General features: G+C 41.0%; 3 protein-coding genes and 2 non-coding genes across 5 annotated transcripts; 2 read left to right on the top strand and 3 right to left on the bottom strand.

The window, feature by feature from the left end:
• Nucleotides 1-2,029: 2,029 nt before the first annotated feature.
• Nucleotides 2,030-4,353, bottom strand: LOC135616416 (triacylglycerol lipase 2-like). Its single transcript, XM_065115610.1, has 9 exons — nt 4,180-4,353; nt 3,979-4,089; nt 3,723-3,863; nt 3,541-3,651; nt 3,227-3,406; nt 3,091-3,131; nt 2,852-2,931; nt 2,581-2,676; nt 2,030-2,477 (listed from the first exon to the last, which is right to left on the bottom strand). The coding sequence occupies exons 1-9, from the start codon at nt 4,351-4,353 to the stop codon at nt 2,155-2,157; spliced, it is 1,257 nt and encodes a 418-aa protein (XP_064971682.1). The 3' UTR covers nt 2,030-2,154.
• A 3,366-nt stretch (nt 4,354-7,719) lies between these two features.
• TRNAR-ACG (transfer RNA arginine (anticodon ACG)) lies at nt 7,720-7,792 on the top strand. The gene has a single exon. It is a non-coding gene; the product is annotated as a tRNA-Arg (tRNA).
• Nucleotides 7,793-11,174: 3,382 nt separating this feature from the next.
• On the bottom strand, nt 11,175-13,398 carry LOC135616415 (triacylglycerol lipase 2-like). Its single transcript, XM_065115609.1, has 9 exons — nt 13,219-13,398; nt 13,023-13,133; nt 12,766-12,906; nt 12,590-12,700; nt 12,288-12,431; nt 12,121-12,161; nt 11,957-12,036; nt 11,692-11,787; nt 11,175-11,588 (listed from the first exon to the last, which is right to left on the bottom strand). The coding sequence occupies exons 1-9, from the start codon at nt 13,396-13,398 to the stop codon at nt 11,263-11,265; spliced, it is 1,230 nt and encodes a 409-aa protein (XP_064971681.1). The 3' UTR covers nt 11,175-11,262.
• Nucleotides 13,399-17,674: 4,276 nt separating this feature from the next.
• LOC135616414 (triacylglycerol lipase 2-like) lies at nt 17,675-19,974 on the bottom strand. Its single transcript, XM_065115608.1, has 9 exons — nt 19,801-19,974; nt 19,600-19,710; nt 19,344-19,484; nt 19,162-19,272; nt 18,848-19,027; nt 18,712-18,752; nt 18,473-18,552; nt 18,202-18,297; nt 17,675-18,098 (listed from the first exon to the last, which is right to left on the bottom strand). The coding sequence occupies exons 1-9, from the start codon at nt 19,972-19,974 to the stop codon at nt 17,776-17,778; spliced, it is 1,257 nt and encodes a 418-aa protein (XP_064971680.1). The 3' UTR covers nt 17,675-17,775.
• Nucleotides 19,975-23,340: 3,366 nt separating this feature from the next.
• On the top strand, nt 23,341-23,413 carry TRNAR-ACG (transfer RNA arginine (anticodon ACG)). Its single transcript has one exon. It is a non-coding gene; the product is annotated as a tRNA-Arg (tRNA).
• Nucleotides 23,414-24,354: the final 941 nt, after the last annotated feature.

The raw sequence follows: 24,354 nt of genomic DNA, 5'->3' as shown, positions 1-24,354 counted from the left end.
ACTGTTTGATAATAAAGCATCATCAGCCATCCAGCATTCCGTAAGTAGATCAATTAGTGAACTTATTCTTCAAATGAGCACATTATTGTACCCCTAGTATCCCTACATGAGCAACTATGAGACTAGTTGCATCTATCATATGGACGAGTATACAACACACTAGTCAGCATACTAGTCTATCCGGTTATCTCGATGTCCCTCTCGAGTAACCTATGACTAGGATTATTTAGGATCTGTGTTTAAAGGCGAATTGATCTCATTATCGTGATCACAATCCGATTCATATTGCACAGATCCATGGACATCACAATATATTCATGCATATATGCAACAAGCAATATAAAGTGATAAAAAATTAAAATATAATATATAAAAAAAGAAAGCGTATCATGTCATACGTGTCATCACTCACATAATTGGCTTGTAGGGCACTAGCAATCTTGTGTCCAAGTCTCTACATTGAGTTATCGAGATGAAATTCTTTTGGAATTCAATGCCAATGATCGCATTTATAATCTCCTATTTCACTTGGATCTTGAGAGTGAATACTTCTCAAACTTTTGATTTGAGGTTTGTATTTGAGTCTATAACCTTTTGTTCGAGTGCGAAACAGGTGGTAGTTCAGTTTGATCATCTCTTACGATAGTGATCGCTTTACATCAATTTTGATTATTTTTCTTTCACTTATTCATTAAGAGTTTGGAAAGATCCTTTTAGTACTTCTCCCATGTATGACCTATAATCTTTCAGTGCTCACAAACAAATTGTGTCTAGACAACACATCGATACTCTCGATAGGTAGAATTTGTGAAGTAGGTAGTCAGCATTGTGGACTTCTCACAATAGTTATATGAAGCTTTGGGAAGGAGCTTTGGGTTGCGGGAACACGAGGAAGAAGTGGTTATCGAGGGAAATTTTGAGTGCCACTACTTTTTGTCAAAACTCAGTAGTGTATTCTTGCAAGGATTGATCCCTTTCTTAGTATATGCAGAGTCACCTCCTTCATCATTTTTTGTGATGCCCCATAGGGTAAAATTCTTCTCGTATGAATCTTTTGAATTATGTTCATGACATATCTTCATCGTTATTGTTTCAAAGATAGGATTTCAACCATGTGAACAGGTTTGGTCAACACGAGTCACTCAAGCATCACCCTATCCTCACTGCCATAGTCATATAAATTAAAATAAGTATCAAATTGATCTATCCATTAGTCTAATACATTAGCACTGATCAAGCCTTCATAGGAGGGAATGTTAATGTGAAACTCAATTTGAAAGGATCGACTCCTTGTTGCAATGTTTCGCTCAGCAATGTATTGTTTGTAATTATACGTCTCGGATGGAGACGACTCTCTCTCTCCCTTAATGTGATGTTCTTTCCTCATTCAATATTCATTGTTGGGTTATTTTAGGCTTGCATCCAGCCTATGACGTCTTCATCTATTAGGCTAGTATTGTCATCTAGGTAGTAAGGTCGAGCAACGTTGCTATGTTATGGACCGCCATCTTGTTAGTGTTTTTTCCTTTGCTAAAGGCCTTTTTTTATTACACTTTAGATGGGGGCACACCCCTTATTTTTTAGAGAGAGGTGAGCCTTAAGATTTTTAGAGTTAAAAAACTTTTCTATGATTTTCCTTATATGATTTTTCTTATTTGGTTTCTTATACTAAGAAACATATCTTTGAATTAAACCTTACCTAAGACTGTCAAGCAATTTGGCGATGTCATTTGCCAAGGTAGAAGCAATAGCTTTATAAAAAAATACTATACACCGACATGCATTTTTATTGGAAAACTAACTCATTCCTCACCCTCCACACGCACCAAAGAAGACATGTAGCAACAACAGTACTAGAGACAAACCCATTTTTATCACCAATCTACTCGTGTTGTGTTATGATAGATATTCTTTCGATTGACGAGGCATCGGATGCGATACCACTTAGTGGAAGCCAAAACGGTGGAAAAGGGATATAGCATGGATGGTGATTCGACTGGTTAGACATATGATTTATTATATGGAGATATATGATTTATTACTCTTTCGCCTCCCTTTGTACACGAATCGCCCACAGAGTGAGTACACAAAGAATGTCCAGTCAACAGCAATCGCGTATAGTTATAATTAAGCACCGCACCGGGAAGAAGCCCATCAACTGTGTTTGCCGAAGAATGCGATGAGGCCGTCGTAGACGACCTGCTTGGCATTCACCCCCATCACGAAGTCCAGATGTGCGTACTCCTTCACCAGCTGAGCCACGAGCTTGTCGGCGTCATGGTTGCGGAGATCTTTCAACAGCAGCTGCACGTCCTTGACGTCCGACAGCATGTCACCGCCGCCGTAGCTGAGCAGCAGCGGCAGGTGGTGTGGAATGTTGGGCATGTGGTACTCGGGTGGGCTGCTCTGCCCATACGCAACCATGTTGGCCATACTGCTCCCGTAGTCGTATTTTGTTATCACTCCACTTCTGATCGCTGTGAGTGCTCAAAGAAAGTTTTACATACTCTTTTGTGAGAAAGAAATCTAAGTAGCTCAAGTATATGAATGATATTTTGGATTTGTATCAGACTGACTGACTCTGTAAAAAATGGACGAGTGTCCTCACGGATGTCGGCTGGAGTTCATACTTCAAGTACATGTCAACAGTGGAGTAATTGAGGCAGCAGTTTGGCCCTACATCCAAAGTGAGTGTGTGTGCGTGTGTTTGTGAGTGCAGAATAAGGAAGGAAAAGCCATTACACATATGTAAATTAATTGAAAGACTACAATAATAAACACATATATGATTAAAGTCAAATCAAACATATGTTGCGGGCGGAATATTATCAGCGGAATAATTTGTGCGTACCTGTGAATGATGCCATAAGGTCGTAGCAGTTCACCCCCGGCATAGCGCAGACGAACTCCAAATAATTGGTTCCGACTGCCCTGCTTATCCATTAGGGAAGACAGTTGAATTAGAAGGAAGAGCTTTAACGATAACATCACTCAATGTATGGTCGGTCGGTCATGTTGATAAGGCCTCTGATGCTTTTGTCAGCACATTTTCTTTTGACAACAACAAGAGGGATGTGTTAGTTTACGTACCCTTTAGGATCAAATTCTCCCACTCCAAGTGCTCCCAACATCTGCAAGAAAAAGCAAGAAAGCTATGACACAACTCTGAACGTAGGTAAATTAGAAGAAGATACTGTGATGTAGCTTCCTCCCCCCCCTTGATGACAGAAAAATTCAAAGAGTGTTGTGAACTCGTTCTTACTTCTCCTGAGAATGCGCTGCCTGCAGCTCTTCCGATTGGAGTTGTCATGTAAGTCAGATAGGCCACCGGAGTCAAAAGGGCAGCTGACTTGATCTTATCCACCAGCTTCCCCTCGGAGAATGCTGATAGAGCTGTCAGAGTTCCCTGTAGCATCATCCAACGTCAGTCAGTTGTTGTAGTTGTAGTGGTGGCAGTAAGTAGCAGAACATACATGCAAAGTAATTCAAAGTGGAAGGAAGAATGACATGTTTGGCATTAAAGTACGAAAAGTCTCCTACCATGGAGTGACCAACATAGTGCAGCTTCCGCCCAGTTTTCCGGAATACAAAACCCACAGTGGCAGGCAAATCAAAGCTGGCCAACTCATCCCATGACCACGCCCAATAAGCCTGCGAGACAACAACAGGATGATGAACCTGCTCAAGACTTCATAATCAGCATTGTAGAGAAGATGACCAACCGGGTTTGATGTATCGAGAGACTCATGGCGACGGCTCCACCTGGTGCCCCTGCCGTGTGTGATCCAGACATCGAATCCGTTGTCTGCAAGTACGAAAGCCAGTGATTGTTGAGGTGGATTCAGAAGCCATGTCATCCCGTCCTGCCATCATTCATCCATCATGCGTCAATAATCAGAAGAAGAATGACGAAGACGACAACGTACTGTACGTACATGCATGCATGGCAACACATGCAGATTGCTCGAGGAAACGTACCATGAGGACTCCATGTTGGAGCAGCACAGGCTGCCTCTTCCCCGCGCTGCCGCCTCCTCTTCCTTGTGGGATCCTGTGCATGGTCAGTATGTACCCATCTTGCGTCTTCACCTGCAAGGGACGCAACGCAGCAAGCTTCAACCACTCATGCCATGCCCGCATCAATCATCCATCCATCCACATTTATCTGCACTCGGCTACCTCATATTCTTGGCACTCGTAACCCTGAGGGCTCACCACGGCGGTGCACACGTCGTCATCCGGAGGCTCGAGGCTCTGCAGCAGCTGCCGTCGTCCGTGAGCTCCGGCCAGCTCGCAATGGAAGCCCATGGAGAGGACGAAGGTGATGACGAGAAGCCAGCAACGGAATCCCATGTTGGAGGTAAGCCAAGGATGAGATCACCTACTTCACCAAGGATTGGCCTTGTTATAGTGAGGAGGGTGAGGAGGAAGTCGGTGAAGGATGATACCTCGTTCATGGCCTTCTTATAGGGCGGAGGAGGAGGAAGGAGATGGAGAGGGTGATCTGTGCAGGCAGTTGAAGGGTGGTGATGCGTGATCTTCGCTACTTGTTACTGACATTGTTATGGCCTTTCACAACTGCATGTAACTGTACAAAAGTTGAAAAATAGATTGTTGTTGTGTGCAATACAAGAAGTCGAACTAAATTTAAACTCTTCACCTCTACAGTATATGACATGCCGTTTAAAAAGGCCCGCATAACATATTATTAGGCAAATTCATGCAAACGTGATAGAAGAACATTGAGATCACGGAAAATGTCACAAGAGATTGTGTCTTCGGATTGAAAATAAAAGATACTATTGGTAATGGATCATGATGACACTATAATTTTAGCAGTGAACCATTTGTTTCTTTTTATTCAAAACTTTTTATTGGTGATAGGTTGACGATATTCCTACCTAGTGAACATGTATAGTGCATGCTCTGAGTGTCACGATAGGGTATATTATGTATGCCTCAGTGATAGAATAGGATACCTTATGCCTCAATGATATGATATATCATGTATGTCTTGCTATGTACGAGGCCTAATAAAGCAGATGCTCTGAGTGTCACAAGCATGTATCAGACGGATCCAGGCTTGGAGCACTAGAAAGCAGTAAAGTGTATCCTTAAGTACTTGAGAAGAACTAAGGATCTTTTACTGGTATATGAAGGTAATAGCCTCAAGGTTGAAGGCTACACGGACTCGAGTTTCTAGTCCGATATCATTGATAGCAAGTCGAATTTGGGGTATATGTACACCATAAATGTAGAAGTAATATGCTGGAAGAGTTTCAAGCAAGATACTATTGCTGACTCGACTACAAATGCGGAATACATTGTTGTGGCAAAGACAACAAAGGAGAGAGTTTGGATGAAGACATTTATAACAGATCTGAGCGTCGTGCCAACTAGCAAGGAGCCTATTCCCGTATATTGTGACAACAACGAGGCGATTGCTCAAGCGAAGGAACCAAATCTCATCAGAAGTCTAAGCACGTTCTAAGGAGGTTCCACCTGATCAGAGCGAATGTGAGCCGAGGAGATGTAGTAGTGGAAAGAGTTACATCCGAAGATAACGTTGCAAATCTATTGACAAAACCGTTATCACATATTGTCTTTAAGCGTCACAAGGGTCTGATGGGGATCAGACACATAGATGATCGACTTTAGGTCAAGTACGAGATTTCTAGTCATAGGTGCCCTAGGAGCCAATTACGTTAGTGATGACACGTATAACTTGACACGCAGTCTTTTTGCTTAATATTATTATTTGATATTTTATCACTTTATATTGTTTGTAGCTTGAATATATTGTAATGTCCATGGATCTATATAATGGGAGTCGGATCGTGATGAGATCATGATAATGAGATCGATTCACCTTTAAACATAAATCCTAAATAATCCCGATCATAGATTACTAGAGACGGACATCAAGATAATCGAATAGGTCGGTGTGCTTTATACTCATCTATATGATGGATGCAGCTGGTCTCAGAGCTACTCATGTGGGGACACTAGGGATACATTACAAGTGCTCATTTGAGAATGAGTTCATTGATTGATATGTTTACGGAATGCTAGATGGTTGATGATATCTTATTGTCTGACACCGATTCCATAGTCCTAGTGGTGTTTCTGGTCCTTAGACTTGAGGCACCAAGAATGTCTTGTATAAGTATTTTATTCTTTTATACTAGACTTATAGGTCTGGAGGTTCCAGATCTAGCACAATCGGTCATCGGGAGTGGTAGCCAACCTTACGAGGATAATTAACTATTAATAGAGGATCATCCACTGTCGGTATTATGAGAAGAATATCTCATGTGTTCTTGCTTAGACAAATCTCTAGCTAGGATAATTCGAATTGAAAGAGAAAGAGTTCTCCGAGGGAATCCGATTAGAGCGAGACTCGAGTAGAAACCGTATGGGTCTGATAGCACCATGCCCGGTATACAATCTCTGGGATATTAGATAGATGAGAGACTATATGTATACGATAACCGAGGATAGACTGGTCTAATGGATTGGATTCCCCTATATCATCTGGGGACTGCGACGTAGTGGCATAGTACATCCACAGTTTATGAATTGAGTGAATTATTATGGAGATAATAATTCACTGAGCCAGAAGGAGTTTTGACATGTATGATTCACGGCCAACTTAATATTCGTCCTAGAGGGTCACACACATATAGTAGGTATTGCAATGAGTAGAGGTTCGGATATGAGATATCCGTTGGAGCCCATATCTTATTGGATATCCAATAAGCCCATGAATTATTGGATTCTATAGATGAGATCCAATAAGAGCCTATGAGAGATTATTGAATGGAGATATAATAATCTAATAGGCTTGGGTAGTCGGATGAAGATCTACTACCTAATAGGATATGATCCATTAGGGTTAAGTTGACAGAGGACCTCTATAAATAGGAGGAAACTAGTGGTTCATGAGCTATATAGCCTTTTTGGTTGCCTCTCCTATTCTCCTCCCCTTCTCCTCGTCAAAGCAGGCCTAGAGTTTTGAGGACCATCGTCGTAGCCCTACTGTGTGGATCACTGCTAGAAAGAAGGTCACTAAACCTCCTTCACCCTCTCATAAAGATCTATAGGGATTCAGGGATATATGATATCTCTAGGTAACATAATCTTTCGTATACGTAGTTTTCAGTTTTTGCGTATCAATCTTCGCACGACGACGAACACATATTTGAAAATTTGAAGATTTTATTTTTTTGTTCTTTCACTGTATATGTGATGCCGCCCTCAGATTTCCTTACGGTCAGTTCCCTATAAATACATGTATTCTTGTAAAGAATAAAAATATATTTGAAAGTGAATTTTAATAAAACAACTACTTTGTTTTTTTACAACAAAGAATAGAAATGTCAATTTATTTATTTTAATCATATATTATTATAGTATCATAAGAATACTTTTCGCAAAGTTAGGTTATATTATTCCATGAGATTTTTAATGAGGTTTCAAACCTTTAAATCACACATAAAAACATTATAAGATAAGAATTATTTGACTATGAGAAAAGAAGCATTCGTTTAGAATCTTAGAAGACTAAAGGTCGATAAATAAAGAATATATCAAAAAACAGCAAAAGATTTGCTTAGTTTAGTATTTTTTATTAACATCTTCGAAAGAAAATTAAAATTCCCATTATCGTATTAAAATGACTAAGGTATTTTACTGTGTTTAAATTTCACAAATATTGTCGACTCTGTGGCCCAATGGATAAGGCGCTGGTCTACGGAACCAGAGATTCTGGGTTCGATCCCCAGCAGAGTCGTATGAAATCAATTTTATTTTATTAATTTTTTTTAGTGAAAATACATCTATTTTTGGATTAAATTAAATATATTTTTTTATTTAAATAAAAGCTGGCTTCTTACCTGGCCATATAGATTCATGGTGTGGCAGCACCATGATTTGAGATGTGCAAGCAGGCCTTTCAAGGACTTCGCAGCTGCTGAGCCATCTTTGCTTGCCATAGGCCGTAGGGTTTGAAAGATCTCAATGCAGCAAATTATGAGAGATAATGGACATCATCACTTGAGCTTCTTGTATACACACAGCAGCTACCAACCAACCATTCGATGCTAGTCAATCATTAGAAGTTGTTTATCGATACTTTTTTTTTCTATCGTTTTGGCATTATAATGAGGATCGATGTATCACAGGAGCACTATCCAATAGACGCTTCCAATGAGTGACCTAACAAGGATGCTCATATCTCCATCGATAGCACTTTTGCCTTTGCCTAACAAGGATGTCCACCCCAAACGGTAGTAGATGACTTCTCGATCCTACCAATATAGACTTCTAAAGATAACTTGACATATGTCAGAGGGCACCATCTTGTATGACACCTTGTCAATATATTTATTGGCGATCATAATTTCGAATGTGCACTATTGATTTATGCTCGTTTCTACGTCTTTGTAGATCCAATCCAGTGGATATGACTTTAGATAAGGAATGATCTTGAGTCCAAGTTTTTATGATTAACTTATCGAGATTAAATTCTTTTGGATTTCAATGTTAATGATCGCATTGATGATATCTTGTTTCACTTGGATCTTGAGAGTGAATAATTCTTCTCAAACTTTTAGATCGAGGGTTGGATTCGAATCTATAACACTTGGTATATCCATAAGTGATAGACTTGGTATAACACTTGGTATATCCATAAGGTTGGATTCAACATAGGTGGATATGTTGATGTGAAACACAATACGAAATGGTCGACTCCTTACTGCAATGTTTCGCTTAGCAGTGTATTATTTGCAATGTTTCTTGCTTGGGACTACCGTAACCAGCTTTCGTGGTGGCTACCCATATTTGGTTTCTTATTATAAGAAACTTATCTTTGAAATAAACCTTGCCTACAACAATCAAGCAATTTGGCCATGTTATTTGCCAAGGTAGAGGCAATAGCTTTATAAAAAAAATAATATACACCAAAATGCATTTTTATTGGAAAACAAACTCATTCCTCACCCTCCACACGCACCAAAGAAGACATGTAGCAACAACAGCACTAGAGATCAACCCAAATTAATCACCAATCTACTTGTTTTTGATAGAAGATAAGATTTCCCCAACTATATGAGGAATCATTCTGTTGAGGGAAATCCTTCCTCCTAATATGTATAAATAGGAGAAGGAACATATTAATGTATTCAAGCTACTTCACTTCTTTAATAAATAGGAGAAGGAACATATTAATATATTCAAGCTACTTCAATTCTTTAATAAAGCTTCTTCAATTATTGTTCTTATCTTCTATTATTTCTTTCATGGTATCAGAGCCGCTTGCTTAGAGTAAGTTCTCTTTTCGCTGTGAGACCATTTCCATGTTCGACGGCAAAAGAAAAGACTTTCTATCATTGCTTTTCCGTCGTCAGGTCGTCGGTGCGACAAATCTTTCCTCATCGGCGAATGGCAATTGTCTTCTCCACTGCCACTCTGTGCCAATTTCCGTTTCCTTCCACTGTTGCGCTCACCAGCACTACCCCACCTTTCTTCCTCGCTATAGCTACCTCCTACCTCTTTTGATGCAGCTTCCTCCTCTATTACATCTCTGCTGTAGCTTCCTCTTCTGTTGCAGCTTCTTCCTATGCTGTAGTAGCATCACTGCAACATTGTTGTAGATTTCTCCTCTGCCGTTGTCGCAACCGTCGCCGTCGCAGCCACATCCGTCGCTGTCGCAGCCACAATCGTTGCTATCACAGCCACAACCGTCGCTGCCGCAACCACAACCGCAACTGCCGCTGTCACAACCGCCGTCGTCACAATTGCAACTGTCACTGTCGCAATCCTAGCCACAGCCATCGCCGTCAAAACCGTAGCAACAACAACAACAGCAGCAATATGCTCTTGCCCTACTCAAGAAGCCTCTCGTTTGTAAATCATTCTTTGCATCGATTCAAGATTGGTATCCTTGTTAGGAGCACCATCTTGCGGGGGCATGATAGAAGATAAGATTTCCTCAACAATATGAGGAAATCTCTCTATTCTATTGAGGAAAATCCTTCATTCTGTTGAGGGAAATCCTTTCTCCTAATATGTATAAATAGGAGAAAGAACATGTTAATGTATTCAAGCTACTTCACTTCTTTAATAAAGCTTCTTCAATTATTGTTCTTATCTTCTATTATTTCTATCATGGTATCAGAGTCGCTTGCTTAGAGTAAGCTCTCTTTTCGCTGTGAGACCATTTCCACGTTCGATGACAAAAGAAAAGGCTTTCTACCATTGCTTTTTCATCGTCAGGCCGTCGGTGTGACAAATCTTTCCTCATCGGTGAATGACAACTGTCTTCTCCACTGCCACTCTGCGCCAATTTCCATTTCCTTCCGCTGCTGCACTCACCAGCACTACCCCACCTTTCTTCCTCGCTATAGCTACCTCCTACCTCTTCTGATGCAGTTTCCTCCTCTATTACATCTCTACTGTAGCTTCCTCTTCTGTTGCAGCTTCTTCCTATGCTGTAGTAGTATCACTGCAACATTGTTGTAGATTTCTCCTCTACCGTTGTCGCAACCGTCACCATCGCAGCCACAAACGTCGCTGTCGCAGCCACAATCGTTGCTGTCTCAGCCACAACCGTCGCTGTCGCAATCACAACCGTCGTTGTCGCAACCGCAACCGCCGCTGTCGCAATTGCAACTGTCACCGTCACAATCGTAGCCACAACCATCGCCGTCAAAACCGTAGCAACAACAACAGCAGCACTATGCTCTTGCCCTACTCATGAAGCCTTTCGTTTGTAAATCATTCTTGGCATCGATTCAAGATTGGTATCCTTGTTAGGAGCACCATATGAGGAAATCTCTCTATTCTGTTGAGGAAAATCCTTCATTTTGTTGAGGGAAATCCTTCCTCCTAATATGTATAAATAGGAGAAGTAACATGTTAATGTATTCAAGCTACTTCACTTCTTTAATAAAGTTTCTTCAATTATTGTTTTTATCTTCTATTATTTCTATCAGTATTATGATAGATACTGTTTCGATTGATGACGACTCATCGGATGTGATGCCACTTAGTAGAAGTTGAAACGGTGGAAAAGGGATATAGCATGGATGCCGATTCGATTGGTTAAACATATGATTTATTATACGGAGATATATGATTTATTTCTCTTTCATCTCCCTTCGTACATGAATCTCCCGCGGAGTGAGTGCACAAAGAATGTCAAGTCGGCAGCAATCGCGTATAGTTATAATATTAAGCACTGCAGCGGGAAGAAGCCCATCAACTGTGTTTGTCGAAGAATGCGATGAGGCCGTCGTAGACGACCTGCTTGGCATTCACCCCCATCACGAAGTCCAGATGTGCGTACTCCTTCACCAGCCGAGCCACGAGCTTGTCGGCGGCGTCATGGTTGCTGAGATCATTCAACAGCTGCTGCACGTCCTTCACGTCCGACAGCATGTCCCCGCCGCCGTAGCAGAGCAGCAGCGGCAGGTGGTGTGGAATGTTGGACAAATGGTACTCGGGTGGGCTGCTCTGCCCATACGCAGCCATGTTGGCCGTACTGCTCCCGTGGTCGTATTTTGTTATCACTCCACGTCTGAATGCTGGGAGTACTCAAAGACAAGTATACATACACTCTCTTGTGAGGAAGAAATCTAAGTAGCTAAGGTATACATAATATTTTAGATTTGTATCAGACTGACTGACTCTGTGAAAAATGGACGAGTGTCCTCACGGATGTAGGCTGGAGTTCATACTTCAAGTACTTGTCAACAGTGGAGTCATTGAGGCAGCAGTTTGGCCCTACATCCAAAGTGAGTGTGTGGGTGTGTGTTGCAGAATAAGGAAGGAAAAGCCAATACACATATATGTAAATTAATTGAAGACTACAATAATAAATACATATATGATTAAATTCAAATCAAACTTATGTTGCCGGCGGAATATTATCACCGGAATAATTTGTACGTACCTGTTAATGATGCCATAAGGTCGTAGCAGTTCACCCCCGGCATAGCGCAGACCAACTCCAAAAACTTGGTTCCGACTGCCCTGCTTATCCATATTAGGGAACACACTTGAATTAGAAGAGCACATTTTCTTTTGACAACAAGAGGGATATGTTAGTTTATGTACCCTTTAGGATCAAATTCTGCCACTCCAAGCGCTCCCAACATCTGCAAGACAAAAAGCAAGAAAGCTATGACACAGCTCTGGACGTCGGAAAATTAAAGAGGAAGATAATGAATGATGTAGCTCCCTTGATGAGAAAAATCAATCGAGTGTCGTGAACTCGTTCTTACTTCTCCTGCGAATGCGCTGGCTGCAGCTCTTCCGATCGTAGTTGTCATGGAAGTCAGATAGGCCACCGGAGTCAAAAGGGCAGCTGACTTGATCTTATCCACCAGCTTCCCTTCAGAGAACGCTGATAGAGCTGTCAGAGTTCCCTGTAGCATCCAACGTCACCCAGTTGTAGTAGTAGTAGTAGTAGTAGTAGTATTAGTAGTAGTAGTAGTAGTAGTAGAACATACATACAAAGTAATTCAATGTGGAAGGAAGAATGATATGTATTGCCATTAAAGTAATTAAAAGAAAAGTCTCCTACCATGGAGTGACCGACATAGTGCAGCTTCTGCCCAGTTTTCTGGAATACGAAACCCACAGTAGCAGGCAAATCATAGCTGGCCAACTCATCCCATGACCACGCCCAATAAGCCTACCAGACAACAAAAGGATGATGCTCAATACTTCATAATCAGCAACGTAGAGAAGATGACCAACCGTGTCTGATGTTTCGAGAGACTCATGGCGACGGCTCCACCTGGTGCCCCTGCCGTGTGTAATCCATACATCGAATCCGTTGTCTGCAAGTACGAAAGGCAGCGATTGTTGAGGTGGATTCAGTAGCCATGTCAACCCGTCCTGCCATCATTCATCGATCGTCAATCATCATCATCATCATCATCAGAATGACGAAGAAGACAACGTACCCTGCATGCATGCATGGCAACACATTCAGATTACTTAAGGGAACGTACCGAGAGGACTCCATGTTGGAGCAGCACCGGCTGCCTCTTGCCCGCGCTACCGCCTCCTCTTCCTTGTGGGATCCTGTGCATGGTCAGTATGTACCCGTCTTGCGTCTTCACCTGCAAGAGACGCAACAAGCTTCAACCACTCATGCCATGCCCGCATAAATCATCAATCCATCCACGTTTATCTGCACTCCGCTACCTCATATTCTCGGCACTCGTAACCCTGAGGGCTCACCACGGCGGTGCACACCCCATCATCCGCCGCCTCGAGGCTTTGCACCAGCTGCCGTCTTCCGTGAGCTCCAGCCAGCTCGCCCTGGAAGCCCATGGAGAGGACGAAGAAGATGACGAGACGCCAGTTAAAGCAACGGAATCCCATGTTGGAGGTAAGCGAAAGGTTAGATCACCTCCTTCACCGAGGATTGGTCTTCTTACGGGGAGAAGGATGAGGAGGAAGTGGATGATGGATGAGACCTCGTTCATGGCCTTCTTATAGGGCGGAGGAGGAGGAGGAAGGAAATGGCGAGGATGATCTGTGCAGGCAGTTGAAGGGTGGTGATATGTGATTCTCGCTACGTGTTAACAGCTCTCAAAAACTGGCATTTAATCCACCCAAATCTTATTCTATCAACACTTTAAGACATAAAAAGTCATATAATTTTCATATTCCGTTGGTCTAATTTTGTTGTTGTTGTTGTTGTTAATGGTTTGTTGTTGTGACCTTTTTTCACAACTACATGTAACTCCACAAAAATTGAAAATTAGATTGCCGTTGTGTGAAATAAAAAATATTGAGATAAATTTAAACTCTTCACCTCTACAGTATATGATGCATTACATATTCCACCAAGCATATCTCTTAATGGTGATTTACTAGTAGAACTATGCACTACCCTATTGAAAGCAAACTAATAGTATGGTAAGCTTTCGTCTCATTTCTTTAGGTATCAAAGTTGTATCCTCGAAGGCGATGAACCATAGTGTGGTTTACTACCTCGGTTTGGCCATAAGCTTATGGATGGAAGGCTGTGCTCCCCTTCAATTTAGTATCTATAGTGGTCCAAAGTGAACTCCAAAAGTTGCTCAAGAAATGCCCGTCATGATCTAACACGATTGAACTTGAAAAGGTCAAAGTGTGTCCACATGTGTTAGAAGAATAATCGAGCTACTCCTCTGATTATTGTCTTCTTGTAAGGCATGACCCCCACCATCTTTGAAAACCTATCGATCGCCACAAATAGATAGTTGTGTCACCGTTTCATCATAGGTAGACCTCTTAAGAAGTCCATAGATATGCTCTCCCATGATCATGATGGAATGGATAATGGAGTATACAACCCCGATTTTCGTTTGGTTGGTTTTGAAGTGCTACAAAGGATGCATCCTCACATGAATTGAGCCAAGTCCTGCTACATCTAGGGCTAATAAACATATCATTACAAGTTCTCCAAGGTTTTGCTCATGCTAAAGTTTCCTACGACTTTTGTGTAGGAAAATCTAGAGGCGACATCACATGTGCAGCGGAAGAACATAAAACAAAAATACTCAAATTTCTCATAAATTATGTTTGTCATCGTGCGAAGATTAGTATACAAAATTTACAAAACTAATAAGTACGTATATGAAAGATTGTGTCACCTAGGGAGATTGTATATCCCTGAATCTCTACAGATCTATAGGAGTAGGTGAAAGAGGTCAAGCATTCTCCTCTCTAGCGGTGGATCACATAATAGAGCTACGACGATCCTCCTCGAATCTCCAAGCCTACTATTTGAGGAGGAGAAGGGGAGAGAAGAATAGGAAGTGACAACCAAGAGAAGCTCTAGCATATGAACCTTTGGTTTCCTCCTATTTATAGAGTCCCATGTTAACTTAACCCTATTGGATCTCCATCCAACTATCCAAGCCTCGTAGATTAGTGGATCTCTATCGAATAATCTCTCATTTAATCTTATTGGATCTCATTCATAGGATCCAATAATTCAGTGGCTTATTGGATATCCAATAAGATAGGGGCTCCGACGGATATCTTATATCCGAACCTCTACTCATCGCAATGCCTACCATATGTATATGACCCTCTAGGCCCAATATCAAGCTAGTCATGAATTATACTGGTTAGAACTCCTTCTTGTTTGGTAAATTATTATCTCAATAATAATTTACTCCACTCATCGACTACGAACGTACTAGGCCACTATGCCGTAGTCCCCAGACGATACAAGGGAATCCAATCCATTGGACTTGTCTATCCTCAGTTACCCTATACCTATAGTCCCTCATCCGTCTAATATCTCAAAGACTATATACCAAGCATGGTACTATCAAGCCCATATAGTTTTTACTCGAGTCTCACTCTAATCAGATTCTCCCGAAAAACTCTCTCTCAATTCGAATGACCATAGCGAGAGATTTGTCTGAGCAAAAATACATGGGATATTCTTTTTATGACATCGAGGGCAGATGATCCTCTATCGACATTCAATAGCCCTCGTAAGATTGGCTACCACCCCCGATGATTGGTTGTGCTAGATCTGGAACATCTAGACCTATAAGTCCGATATCTAATGTGTCTCAAATCTAAGAACCAAATACACCATTGGGACTACAGAATCACTGTTTGATAATAAAGCATCATCAGCCATCCAGCATTCCGTAAGTAGATCAATTAGTGAACTTATTCTTCAAATGAGCACATTATTGTACCCCTAGTATCCCTACATGAGCAACTATGAGACTAGTTGCATCTATCATATGGACGAGTATACAACACACTAGTCAGCACACTAGTCTATCCGGTTATCTCGATGTCCCTCTCGAGTAACCTATGACTAGGATTATTTAGGATCTGTGTTTAAAGGCGAATTGATCTCATTATCGTGATCACAATCCGATTCATATTGCACAGATCCATGGACATCACAATATATTCATGCATATATGCAACAAGCAATATAAAGTGAAAAAAAATTAAAATATAATATATAAAAAAAGAAAGCGTATCATGTCATATGTGTCATCACTCACATAATTGGCTTGTAGGGCACTAGCAATCTTGTGTCCAAGTCTCTACATTGAGTTATCGAGATGAAATTCTTTTGGAATTCAATGCCAATGATCGCATTTATAATCTCCTATTTCACTTGGATCTTGAGAGTGAATACTTCTCAAACTTTTGATTTGAGGTTTGTATTTGAGTCTATAACCTTTTGTTCGAGTGCGAAACAGGTGGTAGTTCAGTTTGATCATCTCTTACGATAGTGATCGCTTTACATCAATTTTGATTATTTTTCTTTCACTTATTCATTAAGAGTTTGGAAAGATCCTTTTAGTACTTCTCCCATGTATGACCTATAATCTTTCAGTGCTCACAAACAAATTGTGTCTAGACAACACATCGATACTCTCGATAGGTAGAATTTGTGAAGTAGGTAGTCAGCATTGTGGACTTCTCACAATAGTTATATGAAGCTTTGGGAAGGAGCTTTGGGTTGCGGGAACATGAGGAAGAAGTGGTTATCGAGGGAAATTTTGAGTGCCACTACTTTTTGTCAAAACTCAGTAGTGTATTCTTGCAAGGATTGATCCCTTTCTTAGTATATGCAGAGTCACCTCCTTCATCATTTTTTGTGATGCCCCATAGGGTAAAATTCTTCTCGTATGAATCTTTTGAATTATGTTCATGACATATCTTCATCGTTATTGTTTCAAAGATAGGATTTCAACCATGTGAACAGGTTTGGTCAACACGAGTCACTCAAGCATCACCCTATCCTCACTGCCATAGTCATATAAATTAAAATAAGTATCAAATTGATCTATCCATTAGTCTAATACATTAGCACTGATCAAGCCTTCATAGGAGGGAATGTTAATGTGAAACTCAATTTGAAAGGATCGACTCCTTGCTGCAATGTTTCGCTCAGCAATGTATTGTTTGTAATTATACGTCTCGGATGGAGACGACTCTCTCTATCCCTTAATGTGATGTTCTTTCCTCATTCAATATTCATTGTTGGGTTATTTTAGGCTTGCATCCAGCCTATGACGTCTTCATCTATTAGGCTAGTATTGTCATCTAGGTAGTAAGGTCGAGCAACGTTGCTATGTTATGGACCGCCATCTTGTTAGTGTTTTTTCCTTTGCTAAAGGCCTTTTTTTATTACACTTTAGATGGGGGCACACCCCTTATTTTTGAGAGAGAGGTGAGCCTTAAGTTTTTAGGGTTAAAAAACTTTTCTATGATTTTCCTTATTTAGTTTCTTATGCTAAGAAACATACATATCTTTGAATTAAACTTTACCTACGACTGTCAAGCAATTTGGCGATGTCATTTGCCAAGGTAGAAGCAATAGCTTTATAAAAAAATACTATACACCGACATGCATTTTTATTGGAAAACTAACTCATTCCTCACCCTCCACACGCATCAAAGAAGACATGTAGCAACAACAGTACTAGAGATAAACCCATTTTTATCACCAATCTACTCGTGTTGTGTTATGATAGATATTCTTTCGATTGACGAGGCATCGGATGCGATACCACTTAGTGGAAGCCAAAACGGTGGAAAAGGGATATAGCATGGATGGTGATTCGACTGGTTAGACATATGATTTATTATATGGAGATATATGATTTATTACTCTTTCGCCTCCTTTTGTACACGAATCGCCCAGAGTGAGTACACAAAGAATGTCCAGTCAACAGCAATCGCGTATAGTTATAATTAAGCACCGCACCGGGAAGAAGCCCATCAACTGTGTTTGCCGAAGAATGCGATGAGGCCGTCGTAGACGACCTGCTTGGCATTCACCCCCATCACGAAGTCCAGATGTGCGTACTCCTTCACCAGCTGAGCCACGAGCTCGTCGGCGTCATGGTTGCGGAGATCTTTCAACAGCAGCTGCACGTCCTTGACGTCCGACAGCATGTCACCGCCGCCGTAGCTGAGCAGCAGCGGCAGGTGGTGTGGAATGTTGGGCATGTGGTACTCGGGTGGGCTGCTCTGCCCATACGCAACCATGTTGGCCATACTGCTCCCGTAGTCGTATTTTGTTATCACTCCACTTCTGATCGCTGTGAGTGCTCAAAGAAAGTTTTACATACTCTTTTGTGAGAAAGAAATCTAAGTAGCTCAAGTATATGAATGATATTTTGGATTTGTATCAGACTGACTGACTCTGTAAAAAATGGACGAGTGTCCTCACGGATGTCGGCTGGAGTTCATACTTCAAGTACATGTCAACAGTGGAGTAATTGAGGCAGCAGTTTGGCCCTACATCCAAAGTGAGTGTGTGTGCGTGTGTTTGTGAGTGCAGAATAAGGAAGGAAAAGCCATTACACATATGTAAATTAATTGAAAGACTACAATAATAAACACATATATGATTAAAGTCAAATCAAACATATGTTGCGGGCGGAATATTATCAGCGGAATAATTTGTGCGTACCTGTGAATGATGCCATAAGGTCGTAGCAGTTCACCCCCGGCATAGCGCAGACGAACTCCAAATAATTGGTTCCGACTGCCCTGCTTATCCATTAGGGAAGACAGTTGAATTAGAAGGAAGAGCTTTAACGATAACATCACTCAATGTATGGTCGGTCGGTCATGTTGATAAGGCCTCTGATGCTTTTGTCAGCACATTTTCTTTTGACAACAACAAGAGGGATGTGTTAGTTTACGTACCCTTTAGGATCAAATTCTCCCACTCCAAGTGCTCCCAACATCTGCAAGAAAAAGCAAGAAAGCTATGACACAACTCTGAACGTAGGTAAATTAGAAGAAGATACTGTGATGTAGCTTCCTCCCCCCCCTTGATGACAGAAAAATTCAAAGAGTGTTGTGAACTCGTTCTTACTTCTCCTGAGAATGCGCTGCCTGCAGCTCTTCCGATTGGAGTTGTCATGTAAGTCAGATAGGCCACCGGAGTCAAAAGGGCAGCTGACTTGATCTTATCCACCAGCTTCCCCTCGGAGAATGCTGATAGAGCTGTCAGAGTTCCCTGTAGCATCATCCAACGTCAGTCAGTTGTTGTAGTTGTAGTGGTGGCAGTAAGTAGCAGAACATACATGCAAAGTAATTCAAAGTGGAAGGAAGAATGACATGTTTGGCATTAAAGTACGAAAAGTCTCCTACCATGGAGTGACCAACATAGTGCAGCTTCCGCCCAGTTTTCCGGAATACAAAACCCACAGTGGCAGGCAAATCAAAGCTGGCCAACTCATCCCATGACCACGCCCAATAAGCCTGCGAGACAACAACAGGATGATGAACCTGCTCAAGACTTCATAATCAGCATTGTAGAGAAGATGACCAACCGGGTTTGATGTATCGAGAGACTCATGGCGACGGCTCCACCTGGTGCCCCTGCCGTGTGTGATCCAGACATCGAATCCGTTGTCTGCAAGTACGAAAGCCAGTGATTGTTGAGGTGGATTCAGAAGCCATGTCATCCCGTCCTGCCATCATTCATCCATCATGCGTCAATAATCAGAAGAAGAATGACGAAGACGACAACGTACTGTACGTACATGCATGCATGGCAACACATGCAGATTGCTCGAGGAAACGTACCATGAGGACTCCATGTTGGAGCAGCACAGGCTGCCTCTTCCCCGCGCTGCCGCCTCCTCTTCCTTGTGGGATCCTGTGCATGGTCAGTATGTACCCATCTTGCGTCTTCACCTGCAAGGGACGCAACGCAGCAAGCTTCAACCACTCATGCCATGCCCGCATCAATCATCCATCCATCCACATTTATCTGCACTCGGCTACCTCATATTCTTGGCACTCGTAACCCTGAGGGCTCACCACGGCGGTGCACACGTCGTCATCCGGAGGCTCGAGGCTCTGCAGCAGCTGCCGTCGTCCGTGAGCTCCGGCCAGCTCGCAATGGAAGCCCATGGAGAGGACGAAGGTGATGACGAGAAGCCAGCAACGGAATCCCATGTTGGAGGTAAGCCAAGGATGAGATCACCTACTTCACCAAGGATTGGCCTTGTTATAGTGAGGAGGGTGAGGAGGAAGTCGGTGAAGGATGATACCTCGTTCATGGCCTTCTTATAGGGCGGAGGAGGAGGAAGGAGATGGAGAGGGTGATCTGTGCAGGCAGTTGAAGGGTGGTGATGCGTGATCTTCGCTACTTGTTACTGACATTGTTATGGCCTTTCACAACTGCATGTAACTGTACAAAAGTTGAAAAATAGATTGTTGTTGTGTGCAATACAAGAAGTCGAACTAAATTTAAACTCTTCACCTCTACAGTATATGACATGCCGTTTAAAAAGGCCCGCATAACATATTATTAGGCAAATTCATGCAAACGTGATAGAAGAACATTGAGATCACGGAAAATGTCACAAGAGATTGTGTCTTCGGAATGAAAATAAAAGATACTATTGGTAATGGATCATGATGACACTCTAATTTTAGCAGTGAACCATTTGTTTCTTTTTATTCAAAACTTTTTATTGGTGATAGGTTGACGATATTCCTACCTAGTGAACATGTATAGTGCATGCTCTGAGTGTCACGATAGGGTATATTATGTATGCCTCAGTGATAGAATAGGATACCTTATGCCTCAATGATATGATATATCATGTATGTCTTGCTATGTACGAGGCCTAATAAAGCAGATGCTCTGAGTGTCACAAGCATGTATCAGACGGATCCAGGCTTGGAGCACTAGAAAGCAGTAAAGTGTATCCTTAAGTACTTGAGAAGAACTAAGGATCTTTTACTGGTATATGAAGGTAATAGCCTCAAGGTTGAAGGCTACACGGACTCGAGTTTCTAGTCCGATATCATTGATAGCAAGTCGAATTTGGGGTATATGTACACCATAAATGTAGAAGTAATATGCTGGAAGAGTTTCAAGCAAGATACTATTGCTGACTCGACTACAAATGCGGAATACATTGTTGTGGCAAAGACAACAAAGGAGAGAGTTTGGATGAAGACATTTATAACAGATCTGAGCGTCGTGCCAACTAGCAAGGAGCCTATTCCCGTATATTGTGACAACAACGAGGCGATTGCTCAAGCGAAGGAACCAAATCTCATCAGAAGTCTAAGCACGTTCTAAGGAGGTTCCACCTGATCAGAGCGAATGTGAGCCGAGGAGATGTAGTAGTGGAAAGAGTTACATCCGAAGATAACATTGCAAATCTATTGACAAAACCGTTATCACATATTGTCTTTAAGCGTCACAAGGGTCTGATGGGGATCAGACACATAGATGATCGACTTTAGGTCAAGTACGAGATTTCTAGTTATAGGTGCCCTAGAAGCCAATTACGTTAGTGATGACACGTATAACTTGACACGCAGTCTTTTTGCTTAATATTATTATTTGATATTTTATCACTTTATATTGTTTGTAGCTTGAATATATTGTAATGTCCATGGATCTATATAATGGGAGTCGGATCGTGATGAGATCATGATAATGAGATCGATTCACCTTTAAACATAAATCCTAAATAATCCCGATCATAGGTTACTAGAGACGGACATCAAGATAATCGAATAGGTCGGTGTGCTATATACTCATCTATATGATGGATGCAGCTGGTCTCAGAGCTACTCATGTGGGGACACTAGGGATACATTACAAGTGCTCATTTGAGAATGAGTTCATTGATTGATATGTTTACGGAATGCTAGATGGTTGATGATATCTTATTGTCTGACACCGATTCCATAGTCCTAGTGGTGTTTCTGGTCCTTAGACTTGAGGCACCAAGAATGTCTTGTATAAGTATTTTATTCTTTTATACTAGACTTATAGGTCTGGAGGTTCCAGATCTAGCACAATCGGTCATCGGGAGTGGTAGCCAACCTTACGAGGATAATTAACTATTAATAGAGGATCATCCACTGTCGGTATTATGAGAAGAATATCTCATGTGTTCTTGCTTAGACAAATCTCTAGCTAGGATAATTCGAATTGAAAGAGAAAGAGTTCTCCGAGGGAATCCGATTAGAGCGAGACTCGAGTAGAAACCGTATGGGTCTGATAGCACCATGCCCGGTATACAATCTCTGGGATATTAGATAGATGAGAGACTATATGTATACGATAACCGAGGATAGACTGGTCTAATGGATTGGATTCCCCTATATCATCTGGGGACTGCGACGTAGTGGCATAGTACATCCACAGTTTATGAATTGAGTGAATTATTATGGAGATAATAATTCACTGAGCCAGAAGGAGTTTTGACATGTATGATTCACGGCCAACTTAATATTCGTCCTAGAGGGTCACACACATATAGTAGGTATTGCAATGAGTAGAGGTTCGGATATGAGATATCCGCTGGAGCCCATATCTTATTGGATATCCAATAAGCCCATGAATTATTGGATTCTATAGATGAGATCCAATAAGAGCCTATGAGAGATTATTGAATGGAGATATAATAATCTAATAGGCTTGGGTAGTCGGATGAAGATCTACTACCTAATAGGACATGATCCATTAGGGTTAAGTTGACAGAGGACCTCTGTAAATAGGAGGAAACTAGTGGTTCATGAGCTATATAGCCTTTTTGGTTGCCTCTCCTATTCTCCTCCCCTTCTCCTCGTCAAAGCAGGCCTAGAGTTTTGAGGACCATCGTCGTAGCCCTACTGTGTGGATCACTGCTAGAAAGAAGGTCACTAAACCTCCTTCACCCTCTCATAAAGATCTATAGGGATTCAGGGATATATGATATCTCTAGGTAACATAATCTTTCGTATACGTAGTTTTCAGTTTTTGCGTATCAATCTTCGCACGACGACGAACACATATTTAAAAATTTGAAGATTTTATTTTTTTGTTCTTTGACTATATATGTGATGCCGCCCTCAGATTTCCTTACGGTCAGTTCCCTATAAATACATGTATTCTTGTAAAGAATAAAAATATATTTGAAAGTGAATTTTAATAAAACAACTACTTTGTTTTTTTACAACAAAGAATAGAAATGTCAATTTATTTATTTTAATCATATATTATTATAGTATCATAAGAATACTTTTCGCAAAGTTAGGTTATATTATTCCATGAGATTTTTAATGAGGTTTCAAACCTTTAAATCACACATAAAAACATTATAAGATAAGAATTATTTGACTATGAGAAAAGAAGCATTCGTTTAGAATCTTAGAAGACTAAAGGTCGATAAATAAAGAATATATCAAAAAACAGCAAAAGATTTGCTTAGTTTAGTATTTTTTATTAACATCTTCGAAAGAAAATTAAAATTCCCATTATCGTATTAAAATGACTAAGGTATTTTACTGTGTTTAAATTTCACAAATATTGTCGACTCTGTGGCCCAATGGATAAGGCGCTGGTCTACGGAACCAGAGATTCTGGGTTCGATCCCCAGCAGAGTCGAATGAAATCAATTTTATTTTATTAATTTTTTTTAGTGAAAATACATCTATTTTTGGATTAAATTAAATATATTTTTTTATTTAAATAAAAGCTGGCTTCTTACCTGGCCATATAGATTCATGGTGTGGCAGCACCATGATTTGAGATGTGCAAGCAGGCCTTTCAAGGACTTCGCAGCTGCTGAGCCATCTTTGCTTGCCATAGGCCGTAGGGTTTGAAAGATCTCAATGCAGCAAATTATGAGAGATAATGGACATCATCACTTGAGCTTCTTGTATACACACAGCAGCTACCAACCAACCATTCGATGCTAGTCAATCATTAGAAGTTGTTTATCGATACTTTTTTTTTCTATCGTTTTGGCATTATAATGAGGATCGATGTATCACACGAGCACTATCCAATAGACGCTTCCAATGAGTGACCTAACAAGGATGCTCATATCTCCATCGATAGCACTTTTGCCTTTGCCTAACAAGGATGTCCACCCCAAACGGTAGTAGATGACTTCTCGATCCTACCAATATAGACTTCTAAAGATAACTTGACATATGTCAGAGGGCACCATCTTGTATGACACCTTGTCGATATATTTATTGGCGATCATAATTTCGAATGTGCACTATTGATTTATGCTCGTTTCTACGTCTTTGTAGATCCAATCCAGTGGATATGACTTTAGATAAGGAATGATCTTGAGTCCAAGTTTTTATGATTAACTTATCGAGATTAAATTCTTTTGGATTTCAATGTTAATGATCGCATTGATGATATCTTGTTTCACTTGGATCTTGAGAGTGAATAATTCTTCTCAAACTTTTGGATCGAGGGTTGGATTCGAATCTATAACACTTGGTATATCCATAAGTGATAGACTTGGTATAACACTTGGTATATCCATAAGGTTGGATTCAACATAGGTGGATATGTTGATGTGAAAC

Source organism: Musa acuminata, chromosome BXJ2-7 (genome assembly GCF_036884655.1).
Source record: "Musa acuminata AAA Group cultivar baxijiao chromosome BXJ2-7, Cavendish_Baxijiao_AAA, whole genome shotgun sequence".
Classification (NCBI taxonomy): Eukaryota; Viridiplantae; Streptophyta; class Magnoliopsida; order Zingiberales; family Musaceae; genus Musa; species Musa acuminata.
Note: the sequence above shows the minus strand (reverse complement) of the source record. Positions and strands in the feature narration are given on the sequence as shown.

What these genes read in the sequence shown, in the direction of transcription:
- LOC135616416 (XM_065115610.1), bottom strand. Translation starts at nt 4,353, where the DNA reads ATGGGATTCCGTTGCTGGCTTCTCGTCATCACCTTCGTCCTCTCCATG. An exon ending in CCTTATGGCATCATTCACAG is followed by an intron (nt 2,677 to 2,851) that starts GTACGCACAAAT and finishes CTTTGGATGTAG; the next exon opens with GGCCAAACTGCTGCCTCAAT. An exon ending in ACTCGTCCATTTTTTACAGA is followed by an intron (nt 2,478 to 2,580) that starts GTCAGTCAGTCT and finishes GAGCACTCACAG; the next exon opens with CGATCAGAAGTGGAGTGATA.
- LOC135616415 (XM_065115609.1), bottom strand. Translation starts at nt 13,398, where the DNA reads ATGGGATTCCGTTGCTTTAACTGGCGTCTCGTCATCTTCTTCGTCCTC. An exon ending in GCAGAATTTGATCCTAAAGG is followed by an intron (nt 12,037 to 12,120) that starts GTACATAAACTA and finishes ATGGATAAGCAG; the next exon opens with GGCAGTCGGAACCAAGTTTT. An exon ending in ACTCGTCCATTTTTCACAGA is followed by an intron (nt 11,589 to 11,691) that starts GTCAGTCAGTCT and finishes GAGTACTCCCAG; the next exon opens with CATTCAGACGTGGAGTGATA.
- LOC135616414 (XM_065115608.1), bottom strand. Translation starts at nt 19,974, where the DNA reads ATGGGATTCCGTTGCTGGCTTCTCGTCATCACCTTCGTCCTCTCCATG. An exon ending in TCCAACATGGAGTCCTCATG is followed by an intron (nt 19,485 to 19,599) that starts GTACGTTTCCTC and finishes GAATGATGGCAG; the next exon opens with GACGGGATGACATGGCTTCT. An exon ending in GGAGAATTTGATCCTAAAGG is followed by an intron (nt 18,553 to 18,711) that starts GTACGTAAACTA and finishes ATGGATAAGCAG; the next exon opens with GGCAGTCGGAACCAATTATT.